This window comes from Carassius auratus, unplaced genomic scaffold (genome assembly GCF_003368295.1).
Source record: "Carassius auratus strain Wakin unplaced genomic scaffold, ASM336829v1 scaf_tig00216878, whole genome shotgun sequence".
In the NCBI taxonomy this organism is placed as follows: Eukaryota; Metazoa; Chordata; class Actinopteri; order Cypriniformes; family Cyprinidae; genus Carassius; species Carassius auratus.
Genome location: NW_020528782.1, coordinates 263895 through 279048, shown reverse-complemented (window position 1 = coordinate 279048; position 15154 = coordinate 263895). Strand labels below are relative to the sequence as shown.

At 33.6% G+C, this 15154-nt stretch overlaps 1 protein-coding gene across 4 annotated transcripts in view; it reads left to right on the top strand.

Moving 5' to 3' along the window:
• The first annotated feature begins 1458 nt into the window (after positions 1-1458).
• LOC113099174 (myelin-associated glycoprotein-like) overlaps positions 1459-15154 on the top strand; it is a 25540-nt gene continuing 11844 nt past the window's right edge. The window contains exons 1-19 of one of the 4 annotated variants that reach the window (XM_026264262.1): positions 1459-3970; positions 5055-5131; positions 5321-5372; positions 6087-6476; positions 6601-6888; positions 6981-7274; positions 7617-7652; positions 7763-8104; positions 8203-8499; positions 8609-8711; positions 8984-9031; positions 9166-9192; positions 9265-9327; positions 9399-9443; positions 9562-9588; positions 9678-9725; positions 10971-11039; positions 11397-11415; positions 11512-12623. In XM_026264262.1, coding sequence (XP_026120047.1) covers positions 5336-5372; positions 6087-6476; positions 6601-6888; positions 6981-7274; positions 7617-7652; positions 7763-8104; positions 8203-8499; positions 8609-8711; positions 8984-9031; positions 9166-9192; positions 9265-9327; positions 9399-9443; positions 9562-9588; positions 9678-9725; positions 10971-11039; positions 11397-11415; positions 11512-11562 — 2184 coding nt within the window. In that variant the 5' untranslated portion in view covers positions 1459-3970; positions 5055-5131; positions 5321-5335 and the 3' untranslated portion in view covers positions 11563-12623. Of the gene's footprint in view, positions 3971-5054; positions 5132-5320; positions 5373-6086; positions 6477-6600; positions 6889-6980; positions 7275-7616; positions 7653-7762; positions 8105-8202; positions 8500-8608; positions 8712-8983; positions 9032-9165; positions 9193-9264; positions 9328-9398; positions 9444-9561; positions 9589-9677; positions 9726-10970; positions 11040-11396; positions 11416-11511; positions 12624-15154 lie in introns of those variants that run through there. The other 3 variants (XM_026264263.1, XM_026264260.1, XM_026264259.1) reach the window with 3 other exon arrangements.

Below are 15154 nucleotides of genomic sequence, written 5' to 3'. Positions count from 1 at the left end.
GCTCTATTGGGTTCATGTCCAGAAAAATAAACTCAAAATAATGGTACTGTGAGGGGCTGAGGAAGAAAATAGCACAGAACAATTATGAGTGGTAACAAGAAAAAAGAGTCAGAGAAATAAAGAACTATGGATAAGGATGTGGATAAAAGTGTAGAGGATAATATGAAGGAAACACAGGAAGGCGAAGACAATGATTTTATTGAGCTAGAAGGAGAATAGATTCAGATATGAGGAAAGGATCTTTAAAGTTCCAACAATTAAGACAAAAACAAATCAGTTTGAGGTAAATTAGTGCCTAAAGCAAATAAAAAATGCAGAATATTGATGCAACTAAGGAAATTGGGGCTTGTGGAGAATTTTACAGTGCTGATGAACTATCACGTTCAGACAGTGAGAGAGAATCTTCTGATTAATTCACTAATGTGAATATGAAGATAGATTTTAGTGGTTATAGTTTGGAGAAAGTGAGAAGTATTCTGCAGTCCACTAAGGGGAAGTGGAATGTTGATCAAATGTTTGTTTATTGAATCAGCAAGATTTTTGATAATACAGAGGGGAAATCTTTCTATCCAATCTAGATGTATCGGCTGAAAAAAAAAATAGTACAAAGATTAAGCTCTAGATTCAGTCAAAATGAAAATGATCAAATGGTGGAATAATAATAAAAATGTGCTTGTTTTGTGCTTTTTGATTTACTCCCTACTCCTAATAAGTAATTTTAAATCTCGTACATCAGTTTAAATGGAGCAAGAGATGCTGCTAAAAGAGCATCATCATATGATGTTTTGAAAATGAAAAATCTAGCATTTGTTTAAAAACTTCATAGCACAACAGATAATGTAGTAGAGTGGCAAAAAGAATGGGATGGTCGTATCTGTCTTAGTCATAAAAGTGTTTTTACTGTAGGAGTTGGAATTGCATTTTCAAGGAAAAATAATAGAATGAAGATTATTAAAAGTTACAGTGAAATATGAAAAGATGACACTTAAATTCATGAATGTGTGTGCACCAATAATATGAATATTTTTTTAGATTCACTTGCTAATACAATTCAGCAATGTGAAGATCATTATTTGATACTTAGTGGAGATTTTTACTGTACTGCCAGTTATAATGAATCATTTGGAGCCTCATGGCCCTTCAAGGTGAAGAATGTTACAACGTTTTCAAGATTTTGAAAACGATTTTATGTTAGCTGTTGGTAGACTACGGCTCTGTGTAGTAACTGCCGCTCCACCTGAACCAGTGTTGCCAAGTCTGCGGTTGTTTTTCATGTCCGCGGTTCAAAGCAACCCCATTACCATTAACGTGATATTTAGCCCCTAAAATGCGAATTTTACCAAGACAACCATGCCAAAAAAAAAAAAACGTATATTTTAACCCAGGAAGCAATTTTTTTTACATTTGGGAACCTCCTGGAATCGCGATTAGTTTTAGACTAGTTTTGAGAAGCAACAGGGCAGGATTTGTTGTGAAAACCTGGCAACCCTGGAGATAATACTTCTAATAAAAGGAGCGTCTTTACTGATGAGATGTGCATGAAAATCGCATTAGATTTATTGCACAGCCCTAGCATATTGCCATTTTAATTGTGATCTTGTTGAAGATTTTAATTTTGAGTCAGAGCACAAGGGGCAGCTGTGGCCTAATGGTTAGAGAGCCAGATTCATCTTGTTCAAGTTTCGGTGCCAGCAGGAGTTGTAGGTGGGAGGGAGTTAATGAACAGTCAGTGCTCTCTTCTACCCTCAATAATACCCATGGTTGAAGTGTGGCCCTGAACCCCCTGTTGCTCCCGGGAACTGGATCTATAGCTGCCCACAGCTCTGGGTGTGTGTTCACTTCTCACTGCTATGTGTGTGCACTTGGATGGGTTAAATGCAGAGCACCAATTACAAGTATGGGCATAGGTGACAAATATCATGACTTTCCCTTTTCACTTTCACTTTTCACTTTCACTTTCACAAGGGGGTTTGGTGAGATCAACGTAAAGAAGTGTTTTGGACAGATTGTAAGAGAAATGATTGGAAAGAAATTTTTTTTATGAAGGAGTTCGGAAATCATGGTGTTTGATGAAAATAACAAGGTCTATTGATGTAAAATATTTACATTGGTTGTTAGAACCATTTGATTAATGGGTCTAGGTTGAATATGTCTTGTGAGATACCATCATGGTTTGAACAAAAAATTAAAAATGCACATATAATAATAATGAAGGACTTGGTGGAAGTGGCTGGAAAGGATTTAAGTAATATTTTTGCATTGACTCATGAACTTGGACTTCCTTCTGAATTAATAGATTGAGATATGTTGGAAAAAATGTTAAGTTCCATATCTGAAGAATGGATACTTCTATATGATTATTCAATATTACAACAAAGACCAGAAGCAGAAGACAATTTTCCAATGATTTCTCCAGACTTACCAGATACTGAAATTAACTGTCCTTTGACAGTATCAAACAATTTGCAGGATATAAATATTAAACTTATATTTGGGAAATAAAGTATGTTTAAAGTTGTTGAACAAAAAACAGCTGGTACTGTATATCGTTCTGATAATTCATTGTGAAAGACATTTATGTGTTGCTTCTAATTTTAAACCAATGTGGGGTACACTTGAAAAAGTTTTTCAAGCAGTACGTCATGCAATTAATTATTTGTCTTTCAATAAAATTTACTATCATCTGTATGCAACGGACAAAACTGCGCTTGAACCCTGTGTAATTTTTAAGTTAATTTTACTCATACAACGGAGGCGAGACGATGGTGGCATTAATATGGTGAGTGCAATAATTTAACGACCATGTTTAATAGGCATGGCTATTGTTTGAAAGTAAATTTAAAGTAATTAAGGGTATAAATACAAAATGTATAAGTATACATCTGTTCTATCTAGGTTCAGAGGCCTCTTAACGACTTTTTTGATTTAGAAGGAAGAAATGCTTTGGTAGTGTAAGTATGGTCCTCATAAAAGAGAGCATAGCTAACGTTATATTAAAATTATCCCCCGGTTTCACTGACAAGTTTCAGACTAACATGCATGTTCAAGCTGCCTTAAATATCTTGTACTGGCACAACTTAAAATATGTCTGTGCTATTGTCGTTTTTCAAGATGCACACCAGTAAAGTTCTTAAGGCATTTTTATAGAAGTTATTTAAATATCCTGATATAACTAAGACCTATTCCTGGCTTAAGCTAAGCCCTGTCTGTGAAACCCTGTTTCTATGTTCAGACAAGGAATTTATAACAATCATAAGCCATAACATAGTCATAGTCAAACATAGTAATTGTTCACATCAGGCATGTTCATACTGTACATTTAAATTACTTGCCACCTCACAGCAGAACTCCAGATCAGCTGTATGTCGTGTGGGTGGACTGAGACCTGTTCTGAGGAGAGTCACCTTATTGAAAGCTACACTGCACAAATAAATGTAAACCCTTCAGTCGGATGATCTTATAAAGACTGTAATTTTCAAGGTTTTTTTTTTGTTGTTTTTTTAATCTGGGACTTTTCTGAGAGTTTCTACTTGTACCACATGACCACTGTACCTGACTGCTGCAGATTAATTTAGGCATCAATAGTGATGCCATAGAAACACACAGTTCCCGGTCCAAGGACATAAACTGCTCTAATTAGAACATGGTGTGAATGGCCGCAGAATATTGTCTTGAGTATTTGCCAACAGCATTATCTAACTGGCTTGATAATGTCTTTATCGATCTGTTTCTTCCATTGTTAGGATGCAGCTGAAAAGACAGACTCCATTAAGAATCCTCAGCGTTGATCAAGCAAGTCCTCATCTAACACATCTAGAGTGGGAATCATCTTAGAAGAAACTTTGTAATGGATCAACCGACCGTTCTCAGGCCTTCTATGTCCATGTTTTCAGACTGATTTATGCCCTGCACCTGGACTAAGTGTTTGAAAAGCACTTTTATTCAGCAGGTATACTCAACCTTGGAAAAGGTGAGTTAGCACCTGATTCTTTGTTTCTGATTCTGAGATAATCTGTTTTATGTTAGTTTGTTAAACAATTTTTTTTTCATGTTTTGTTATGTTTTTTAATTTACATTAGAAATTTAATTAAAATAAAACAGTAAATAGCATGAATGTTCCTTCATTTGTTTGCTTTTTTTCCCCCTTAATTTTCTAGTTTAATAAATTGGAAAAATAAAAAAATTGATATAGGTTTAACTTAGAAATTACACTGAAAATCTTTTCATTCATCCAATTTAAAAATGTAATGATTTCACATCTATATTTTTTAATTTGAGACAATGAAAAATAAATAACTTGCCCTAAACAATATTTTCTATGTCTATGAAAACTATAAAAATAAATGTCTTAAATGAGAAGTGTTGTTTTGATTAAATGTTCATTATGTATTTATTAATGGGTTTAAAGTAGTCTAAAGTATAGAATTAAACAATTTATGAAAAATCTACTGGATTTTGAAATGATTTGGACAAATGGAGAAGTACTCTGTAAAGTTGAAAAAAAATTTATATAATAAGTAAAATAATTTAAATGTATATATATATATATATATATATATATATATATATATATATATATATATATATATATATATATATATATATATATATATATATATATATATATATATATATAATATTATTATTTATTTATTTATTTATTTTTATAAAATAAATCTCATTCCTGCTCTGTTTTGACAGGTGGTTTCTGAATATAATTTTCACCTAGCAGAATGTCATAAAATCTTAAATTCTGGACGTTTCTGAGTCAAAGATTGTACCTGCTTTTTAAAATTACAATTAAAATGAGTTCCAAAAAATAACCCACCAATAATAAACAACCAATCTATCATTTGTATATTCACAACTGTCTAGATCAAGACCAAAACATTTTATCTGTTTGATCATGATGCAAGACTATGTGTGACAACCTTATTTGGAAGAAAATAAAATATTCCTCTCTCTGTCACTCTCTGAGTCATAGTAAAGAGTGTTCACACCTCCATTTATAGGTTCTTCTTCATATAACTGTGTAGTCTTTTTGTCTTTTACAGTCTCCACATTTTGCAGCGCTTGGTACAGATCTTTTCTATCCAGTCCATTTGTTTGTGAATGAGACTTCATTAAGAAGGTAAGAATGAAAATAAAAGTATATTACATTTTATTTAACCAATGTCTTAAGGTTTCATTTTCATTTGGTGGGTCCACTTTTAGCATAACGGAAAACAACCATTTAGCCTTGGGGAAAATTTATTATAATCTGTTGGTCAGTGTTTTTCTTTCCTTTGTTTTTGTACATGTGTTTTTGTTTTTACTTAAGGGTTAACCCAGGAACATGATGGGACCTCTGCTACTTAAATTGCTTTTACAAGGTATAGCACCAGTTTTCCCTCTTTTTTACTTCATACATGTAGATGCTGTTGATAAGGGTATATAGTACATCAAATCTAAAAAGGCTATTTAAGAAATGTATTTAAAGTGGTGGCTTTTTTCAGGTTAAGTCTTTATTTGTGAACGTTTTATTTCTGTCTTCCCCATTGCTCTCATGGTAATTTTACTGTTTGAGATTGTGCTTAAAATATTTGATTGCAGATAAGAAGATTAGATATTTACAACAGATAAACCAAGGAATTTGACAGTCCCCAGTTTATGCACTTCTCAGATATTTCCAGACTGCAGGGCAAATCAAATCAAAATAAGTGAATAAAATAAGGATTTTTTATTTATTTATTTATTTTTTTCTCCAGGAAATTTGACCACTCAACATTGAAAATTATATATATATATATATATATATATATATATATATATATATATATATATATATATATATATATGTGTATATATATATATATATATATATATATGTGTATATATATATATATATATATGTGTATATATATATATATATATATATATATATATATATATATATATATATATATATATATATATATATATATATATATGTATATATATATATATATATATATGTATATAAAATGTGCAAAGAACGTGGTTAGAAAAGAAAAATAAATATTTTTAATATTTAATCTTCCTGCCATTCTCCAACTTTTGTCCCACAGGTGTTCTGCTGTATAATGCTGTGGGATGGCAAGTGAGAATGCCATCGGAAATTCATGGCCTCAGTGGTTCCTGTCTGGTCATACCATGTTCTTTCGACCACAGTAAATCCCCAACCAAAAACCCACATAGAGTTGTGTGGTATCAGTGGGTCTCTACTGCTTTTAGTTATCCTTTAGTTTACGATCCATGGTATCCAAATTATGTCATTGAAAAATTCAGAGGGAAAACTGATTTATATGGTGATCCATCAAATAGGAATTGCAGTCTATTGATAAAACATCTGGACACTCGTCACCATGGAGAGAAATTATATCCATGGATTGACCCTGAAAATGTTGGACGGTTCACCTTCAAATTTTATGACATCACCTCAACTATTGTTGTTGACAGTATGTAAATATTCTTGTGGTGGTCAATAATAACCATAACAATAGAACCATTGACTTTCTTCTAACCAATTTTTGTGTTTAAACTGATATGATATTTTAATTCCAATATTTCTGTAAATTGTAGCACATCCACAGGAGCCCAGCATTTATATTTATGGAGGTGAAAGGATGGGTGACACAGTCATAGTAGCATGTTCAGCTTTTCACACGTGTCCATACAGCAATCCAACAATAACTCTGAATGGTGTAGAAGGATCTGATGAAATCAGGGATAAGTCTATTAAAAACAATCTGTGGAAAATCACTTTGACTCGAACAGGTATCATAAAGACAGACCGCTCGACTATTAAGTGTTCAGTAACACATTATGGTGGCATAACAGTGACCGCTACAAAGGACAAAAGTGCAGAATGTGAGTGAACACAAATTTGAACTGTTATTTAGCTATAAGTTCACTATCAATATCACAGTGGAACCTATTACAAGTTTTCCGTTCAATTTCAGGTGCTCATCATAAAATAACGATTGAGCCTGAACTGGCTGATGTCACAGAGGGCATCGCAAAAAACTTCATTTGTAGCGTCCATCATTCCTGCCAGAAAGAGAATCCAACCATCACATGGAATTATGAGAACATGCAGGTCACAACGGGGAGCAAAAAACTCTCTGGTGTAAATCAGATCAGCTATTCCAATATAACCTTTCTGGCTGCAAAAGAGGACAATGAAAAAAAACTGATTTGCACCGTAAAATTTTCTGGAGCAGACTTTAATGCATCTGTTGTTTTACGTGTACAACGTGAGTAATCTTACATTAAATGCGTGGTGGTCTTGTTCAGATTTTTATAATTGATTCATTTTGAATCTACAAAAAACAAATTGTGTGCTGACTGCCATGAAGATGGTGAGAAATATAAGGCCTGAAAAAGATGCAATGCAAGTATATGAACACGAAGGCTTTGAGCTACTGTATGAAAGCATTTGTGCAACCAAATGTTCACATACTTGCATGATATACTGTATGTTTCTAGCCTAAAGCACAAATACAAATAAAATTTAAAAAAGTTTATTTAAGAGGAACCCAACAATAAGTAAAACTTTATAAACCTAAGCTTATTGTTTTCTACTAATTGTCTTACAGAGTATCAAAAACCAGACAGTCCAATGCAGAATGAAAGTATGTTTTTAATGTTTATTCTCAGATTTACAGTGTATGATTAGAAATTTCATTAAAAAAAAATTGTGATAACCAATTATTCCATTTTGTGGTGTCACATATAATTTTAGCTCATTACCAACACGTGGCAGATGTGATACCCAAGATCACTGCACTGCCTCGTTCATGTGTGGTAATACCGTGTAGTTTCAAGATGGAGGAGGAATATGTCACTCGTCTTCGGGTTCTTTGGGTCAACAAAAAAGGTGGCTACATGTTCCACACCGACCCAGTCGATGTCTTGGACAACTTCAAAGGACGCACAAGACTCCTCGGAAACCCAGATGAGCAGAACTGTACTGTGGAGATGGATGATGTGCAAACTCATGACAACGGGCCATTCTGCTTGCGGGCAGAAAGGGAAAATGAGAGATACAGCTTCAACAACAGCTGTGTGTTCCTATTAATGCGGCGTGAGGAAATATCACTTGGGTTCACATACTTTTGAAAGTGTTTTTCATCCATGACATTCCTGAACTAATATAAACATTTTGTGATTTTTATTATAAAGCATCTCCCGACAAACCTGTGATGTCATCCCTCCCTGAAGAGATCGAGCCCGGGACACGAGTCACCATCAAATGCTCAGTCAACCACACATGCTCCTCTCACCCTCCCCAAATCACCTGGAGCGTCCCAACAGCCCGAGAAACTATCAGCCACCGTCACATGGGTGGAGGCGTCTGGGAAACAGTGTCCTCTGTGACCTTTATTCCAACTGGATATGAAGAGAAAGATGAAATTGTCTGCACTGCCAACTTTTGGGGCGGTAGAACACAGGAAAACACTGGCTTCCTCAGTATTAGACGTACGTACAGACTGATAGATGTTTTCATATTACTGGTCAAACAGAAACTGTACTTCATGATTTGTAAGAAATGTGACTTTTAATATTCAAAAAAATCTAATTAACATAGGAGTTCAAGGGGTTGGAGTTGGGCCTTATGTTATTGGAACGTCACTTGTGTTCATCCTAATTTGCATATTTGCTGGAGTCTTCATTTATAAGAGACGACAAAAGTAAGTTTACTTTTTTATTTTTGGCTTATGCTTATTCTTCAAAATGTCTGTTGTAACCTGTATTTTAAACCATCTAGCAACACTAATAATTCTGAAGTGCACCGTTTTCTGCTTATAATTCGAAAGTACATGGAGACCAATTTTATCCAGACATAATAATACGGATGGTGATATTACATTTACGAATCTGCTACTGCTCTGCTTAGTTTCTGTTTTTATCAGTCAGCATTGACAACTTTTCATTGTCTTCACAATGTCATTATCAATTGTAGACGGCCTCATCAGGATATGCAAGGTACACTAACACGATCTGAGCCAAGGTATTTATGACATACTCATTTAATTAGTTTTTACACATTGATTTGTGTTCACGAAAGTCTCTGTATGAATGTCAACAGTAAAGATTTTCTGATTTGTAGTACACTAGCAATTTTAACCCTTTTCTTTAAACTAGGAGATCAATGTGGAACAGATTCTCAAGGTTGGACTTTACATTTTCTCATCTTTGCTTTTTTTTTTCTTATCCTGAGACTATTTAAACATTTTCCCCCAGTCATTTTAGTATGCCTGAAGGAAGAATAGCTTGGATTAACAGGGGAAACAGAAGTGATACCAGGCAAGCACAAAACGAAAGAAAATCTGATTAGTGTTGGTTCTTACCACTGAATTAACTAGTGTTATCTACAGGTACACTGGAGATGCTCCAGGAAGACCACCAAAGCCTGAACAAAGGCAGGTTGAAAATATATTTAACGTAACTGTAATTAACCATAAATGATGTTAACAATTAATCATATTTTACATTTTACATTACCTGATTAAACATTACATGACACACACATTTCAACAGACGGAGCATCTGGAGCCGATTTTCTAGGTAATCAGTATTCAACTTTTTTTAATCATTGAGTTTCATTATTAAACAATAAAACCCTTCAATTTGTTAATTTTTTTCTCCTTTTTTAGTAGACACCAATCACCCAGAACCAATACAAATCTGAGAGCAGAATACAAGTCAGTATTTTATTTAAAAATATATATATTTATAAAAATATCAGTTATATTTTACACTAAAGAGTAGGGGTGTAACGATACGCGTATTCGTATTGAAGCGTTCGGTACGAGGCTTTCGGTTCGGTACGCGGTACGTATTATGTACCGAACGGTTCGTTGAACTAATTAATTATATTTGAAAAAAAAAAGGGAAATATAATGATATGCGTTCAACAAGGTAGCCCAATAACCCAAACGACGTAACAGGCAACGCCCCTGACACCCCCGAAGAAGAAAAAAACACCAACTTATATGTTTATGTTAGGCTACTCAGTCAGGCGTTCGCTCACTCAGTACGCGCAGAGTGAACGAGTAGTTCATGCATGGTACGCAGTGGCCAATGCGTTTAACAGACCAGAAATAGAAGATCCTCCAATAACCAACAGGTCTGGTGTTTGTGTGCACTTTGGATTCCCTGTAAGCCATGGTGATGGCAAGAGAGTGGTGGATAAAAAAACAACAACGGTCGCATCTGCCAGCGGGAATAAAAAAAAAAACAAACAAAAAAAAAACACACCAGCGGGAATACTTGAAACATGTCAACTCATTTACGCTGACATCACCTTAGTGTGTCAGTATCTGGGAAAAGACGAAAAATCTTCTATTTCTGGTCTGTTAAATGCATTAGACATTTTGCAACGAGTGAGCGAGCGCCTTAGGGGCCGTTCACATATAGCGCCTAAAAAATCGTGGAAAACGCTAGGCGCGTCTTTCTCCTCCTTTCCAAAGCGCTCGGGCAGAAGCGCCCCTGAAGCGTCTGCCTTTGCTAAGCAACAATGACTTGCTGCTCTCTCCATGAAGACGCAGAAATTTCAGCAAAGGATAAATGGATTTGCAGCTCTAAAAATCGCTTGCAGTAGCTCTGCTACTAAATTTATTTCAAAATTGCAATCCATATACAACTATGATCAGCTGTTCCTTCATCTTGGCTGAGCTTTCAACGTTGTTACGGGAAAGGATGAAGCTGATTGGTTAGTTCTTGTCACATGACCCGCGGTGCGCTTGCGGCATTCTGAAAAGTTGAGATGTTTTTACATTTTGCTGTATCTAAAACGTACCAAACCGTGACATCAGTGTATCGTATCGAACCGAACCGTTAATTTTGTGAACCGTTACACCCCTACTAAAGAGTTGTAAAAATTTATGGTTGTCATTGTATATTAAACAGTAATGATGGCATTACTGATGAATCTTCTCTCTTCACAGGGCAAACAACACACGTACAGTGTCAGGAAACAAGCCTTTCTCCAAACCTCATATGCCATCACCAAAGAGGTACAGTGCATTTCAACCACATACAGTATGAATCCTTCAGTATTTACATCACACCACAAAATAATATTGAATAAAGTTAGAGTGTCAAATTAAACGTCAGTGCCACTTCAGGATTCCTTCCACTTTAAAATTGATCTTTATAACAGAAAAAACAATGATAGATTTTCTTTAAACTGTAGTTTGGTCATTACAAATGTACCAAATGAACACAATTTATTGTAATATCAATGTCTTCATACATGTGCTGGCATACGGGTCTATGAACAGTCTATTAAATTCATATACAGTCGCTTAACAGTTGTTATGATAAATGTAAACATGCAATTTTTAAATTCTTATTTTCCCCATGCACTTCAGTGAGCCAAAACCCTACCATGTGAGTACATTTGTTTATGTTTGCTTGTATTTACATGTATTTCTGTGATTAATATGCTATTCACTGACTTCTGCAAATCTAAAATTTTCGTTTAAGGGTTATGATCATGATGCTGATTTCACCAACCTATATGGAAATGTCTTATGAAAATGTTACATCAGGGCTGCGCATGTGCTCTGACAGGTGACATGTGCTGTTTCCACTGTTCAACATTGTTTAAACACAAAACAAATATTCTGAAATTAAGAAACTGAAACGTATTTTTAATGACTTTTAACATACTTTTATGTCTTAACCACTAAACAGCTTGATTGCAAAATAAATAAATAAAAATAATAAATAAATAGATAAATTAAAAATCTTGAGCACTTAATCAGTCAAACTCAAAATCAAATAACATTTTGGTAAAATGGCCAGAAAGTATTAAACAACCTTTTTCAAAATACATTATTTTCAAAGTTTGGATAAATGTATTTTTTTAATTAAATAAAATCATTGAATTACTTAAGAATGTGGAATACTGAAGTGCCGCAATAGAGTCCACAAATAGCCTAAAAACTAGAGATGTGACAATCTTTATTTTTAATATTTATTTTGCCGCAGTGTCATTTATTGTTGATTATTTACACATATAGTCCTGATCTGATTTTTGTATTTTCGTAGGGTTGTGATAACAGCTTTGTAATTTTGGTGGTATTATTTTAGTGGCATTTAGTGGTAATGTAATGTGTTTTTACATTTGACATTTGAAAACTCATGTCTGAAGAATCAGTGATGAATTATGTTTAACTGTATTATGAACAGAGTATTGATTTTTTTTTTTTTTGTAAATACATTGTGCCTCATTTGAACAAACTTTTTGTATCATTAAAATCAAATTTTATTGTTTCTGTGTAAGAATCTTCAGTATGTTCATAAGCGACTAACACAATGTTCATTTATTTTAAAATGTTTCGCTACATTTCTCCAGCTTGTGGTTCTCTAAATGAATGCTCATCGGAGCAGTTGTAGGAGGTGGTTATAACACATTCATCTGTAGAAAGATAGCTATGATTAAATGTCAAACTGCATTATTTACATTTTTCAGTTCCTCATTTTGATTTAGAAAGTCTGTTTGGAGTAGATTGGAAGGTACGCCTTGTCAGTTTTTTAAGGGCTTTGTCTTGCTTGTGTCATACGTAAGAAAAGGCTTTCTATTTGAGCCTGATATCTGCTTCTAGTCTGAAAAACAAATAAATAAAAAAATATTAAAAACTTGGTCACTATTGTAACAAAAAAAAGTTTATTTATAGGGAACATATATATATATATATATATATATATATATATGTATGTATATATATGTATGTATATATATGTATGTATATATATGTATATATATATGTATGTATATATATATATGTATGTATATATATGTATATATATATATATATGTATGTATATATATATGTATATATGTGTATATGTATGTATATGTGTATATATATATGTATGTGTATGTATATGTATATATATATTTGTATGTATATGTGTATATATATGTGTATGTATATATATATGTGTGTATATATGTTGTTCCTGTAGCTCAACTGGTAGAGCACAGTGCTAGCAAGCATGCAAGTGCAAGGTTGGGGGTTCGATTCCCTGGGAACACATGATATGTAAAAATTGATAGCCTGAATGCACTGTAAGTCGCTTTGGATAAAAGCGTCTGCTAAATGCATAAATTTTATTAATATATATATATGTGTATATGTATGTATATATATATATATATATATATATATATATATATATATATATATATATATATACAGTCCTCTTTTTTCATTATATTTTACGTTCATCGTTGATGGGAAAAGACACAAACGTTTCAGCTCAAAGTCTTCCTCAGTGTCCGAAGCATTTCAGTTCCTCCACCCCCTTTTCAAATCACTAATTATATTGATGTCATCATTCATTAGCCAATGTTCAATTACTAAATCATTAAATCAATTCATTTAAATATTACACAATTTATCGATTATCACCTCCAAAAGTAAACCACACAATATATCTGTGATAAAAACAAATATCTGGGATCTTATATTTATAACTATTGTAAGTAAACAACCATTAGTATCTACTCCACCAATTGACCAATTTAATATGAAAAATTCAATGATTTAAAACAGAAATACATTGTCATAAACGATCATTGTTTTCCACGCTGCAGTACATACTCAAGATTTATTGTCCAAAGTATTATTGATGAATTTGTCAAATTATAATTCATTATAGCAAGACAGAGTTCCTCAAAAGTGCAATTTGGGGTCAGTGACCTATAAGTTTATGAATACAAAATGCTTCTTGTTTCAATAGTCCTTTATTTATATTAGCTGATCTACATGACCCCAAAACTTCCTTGATTCCTGTTTTGTTCAGTCCTTAAAATTTCTCAGTGCAGTCTTAACATTTCTGTCTTTATTCATCTTAACAACAACCCAAGTTTGTTTTTCTTAAACCTTAATTGCTATGGATCCAACACATAACATAGTGGCATCTAGTGGCATCTTAGAGTAAATGGCACACTCACTTGATATCATCACATCCCCCTTTCTTCAAAAAAAATATAAACAGTAGCCTTAGTACAGTATTATTTTGTAACATCTATGTTGCACTCAGTATAACATTTTAACTCGAAGTTTATGTTTGCACATTTTATATAGTTAATGCATATGATTAACTACAAACATGAAATTCAGCTGTTTCTTACATATTTAATTTATCAGTTTTTTTAATGCCTCTTGTAGATCTTCTAAGTGTGAATGTATGGCAGTTTGATGTTTGTGTGTATATGTTCGTATCAGTGTTGCAGTCATTTGTTGTGTACAATGCAGTTGATTCTGACTTCACATTGCATTGATTTGGGTCATTCACTTCTTTTTCAGTCTTTCAAAGATCACGTCTATTCTGTCTATTTGTCCACCATCTGTTTTCATAGTGTAAAATCTTGGAGCTACTTCTTGCATAACTGTGGCCTTCTTGCTCCAACTCTCGTCATTCTTGATAATGAAAACATCATCCTTCACCAATGGCTGTAGATGCTTTGCAGCCATGTCGTAGTAAAACCTTTGTCTATACTTCAGTTGCTTGAGTTCCTGCTTTACTTGCATCTGCTTTTTGTTTTGAAAAAGTAGTGCGAAGTTTCTGATTCATCAGCATCTCGGCTAGGGCCATACTACACTCTAACGGAGATGTTCTGTAATTGAACAGAGCAAAGAAGGGATCAGATTTACAGTCAGCAGCCTTTTTCAAAAGTTGCTTGTGAGTGTGAACTCCTTTTTTGCCATTTGACTGAGCATATTCTGGACTTGAAGTGACATGCTTGAAGTCATATTGCACTGAAAACTTGCCACTCCTCGGTTACTTGATCAACCATCGCAGTCAAGTCTGAGTACTTGATGATAACCTGTCTTCATATATTTCTCTTTTTCTGACTGGCAATGGCAGCATTTTGGGTGGTAGTTGAGCTCTGACTAGTTCGTGTTAGAACAGCATTTCCAAGACCATTTCCTTCAGAAACCTAGACATTTTTGAGCTTCTCTTCTGTTGTAGAGATATTATATCATCACTCCTGAAACCACAAAACAATTTTTATCAATATTTGTTCACCATGAAAGATAAAATCATACTTCATGCGAGTATGTGAACATTTGGTTGCACACATGCTTTCACAGGTCAAAGTCTCTGTGTTCAT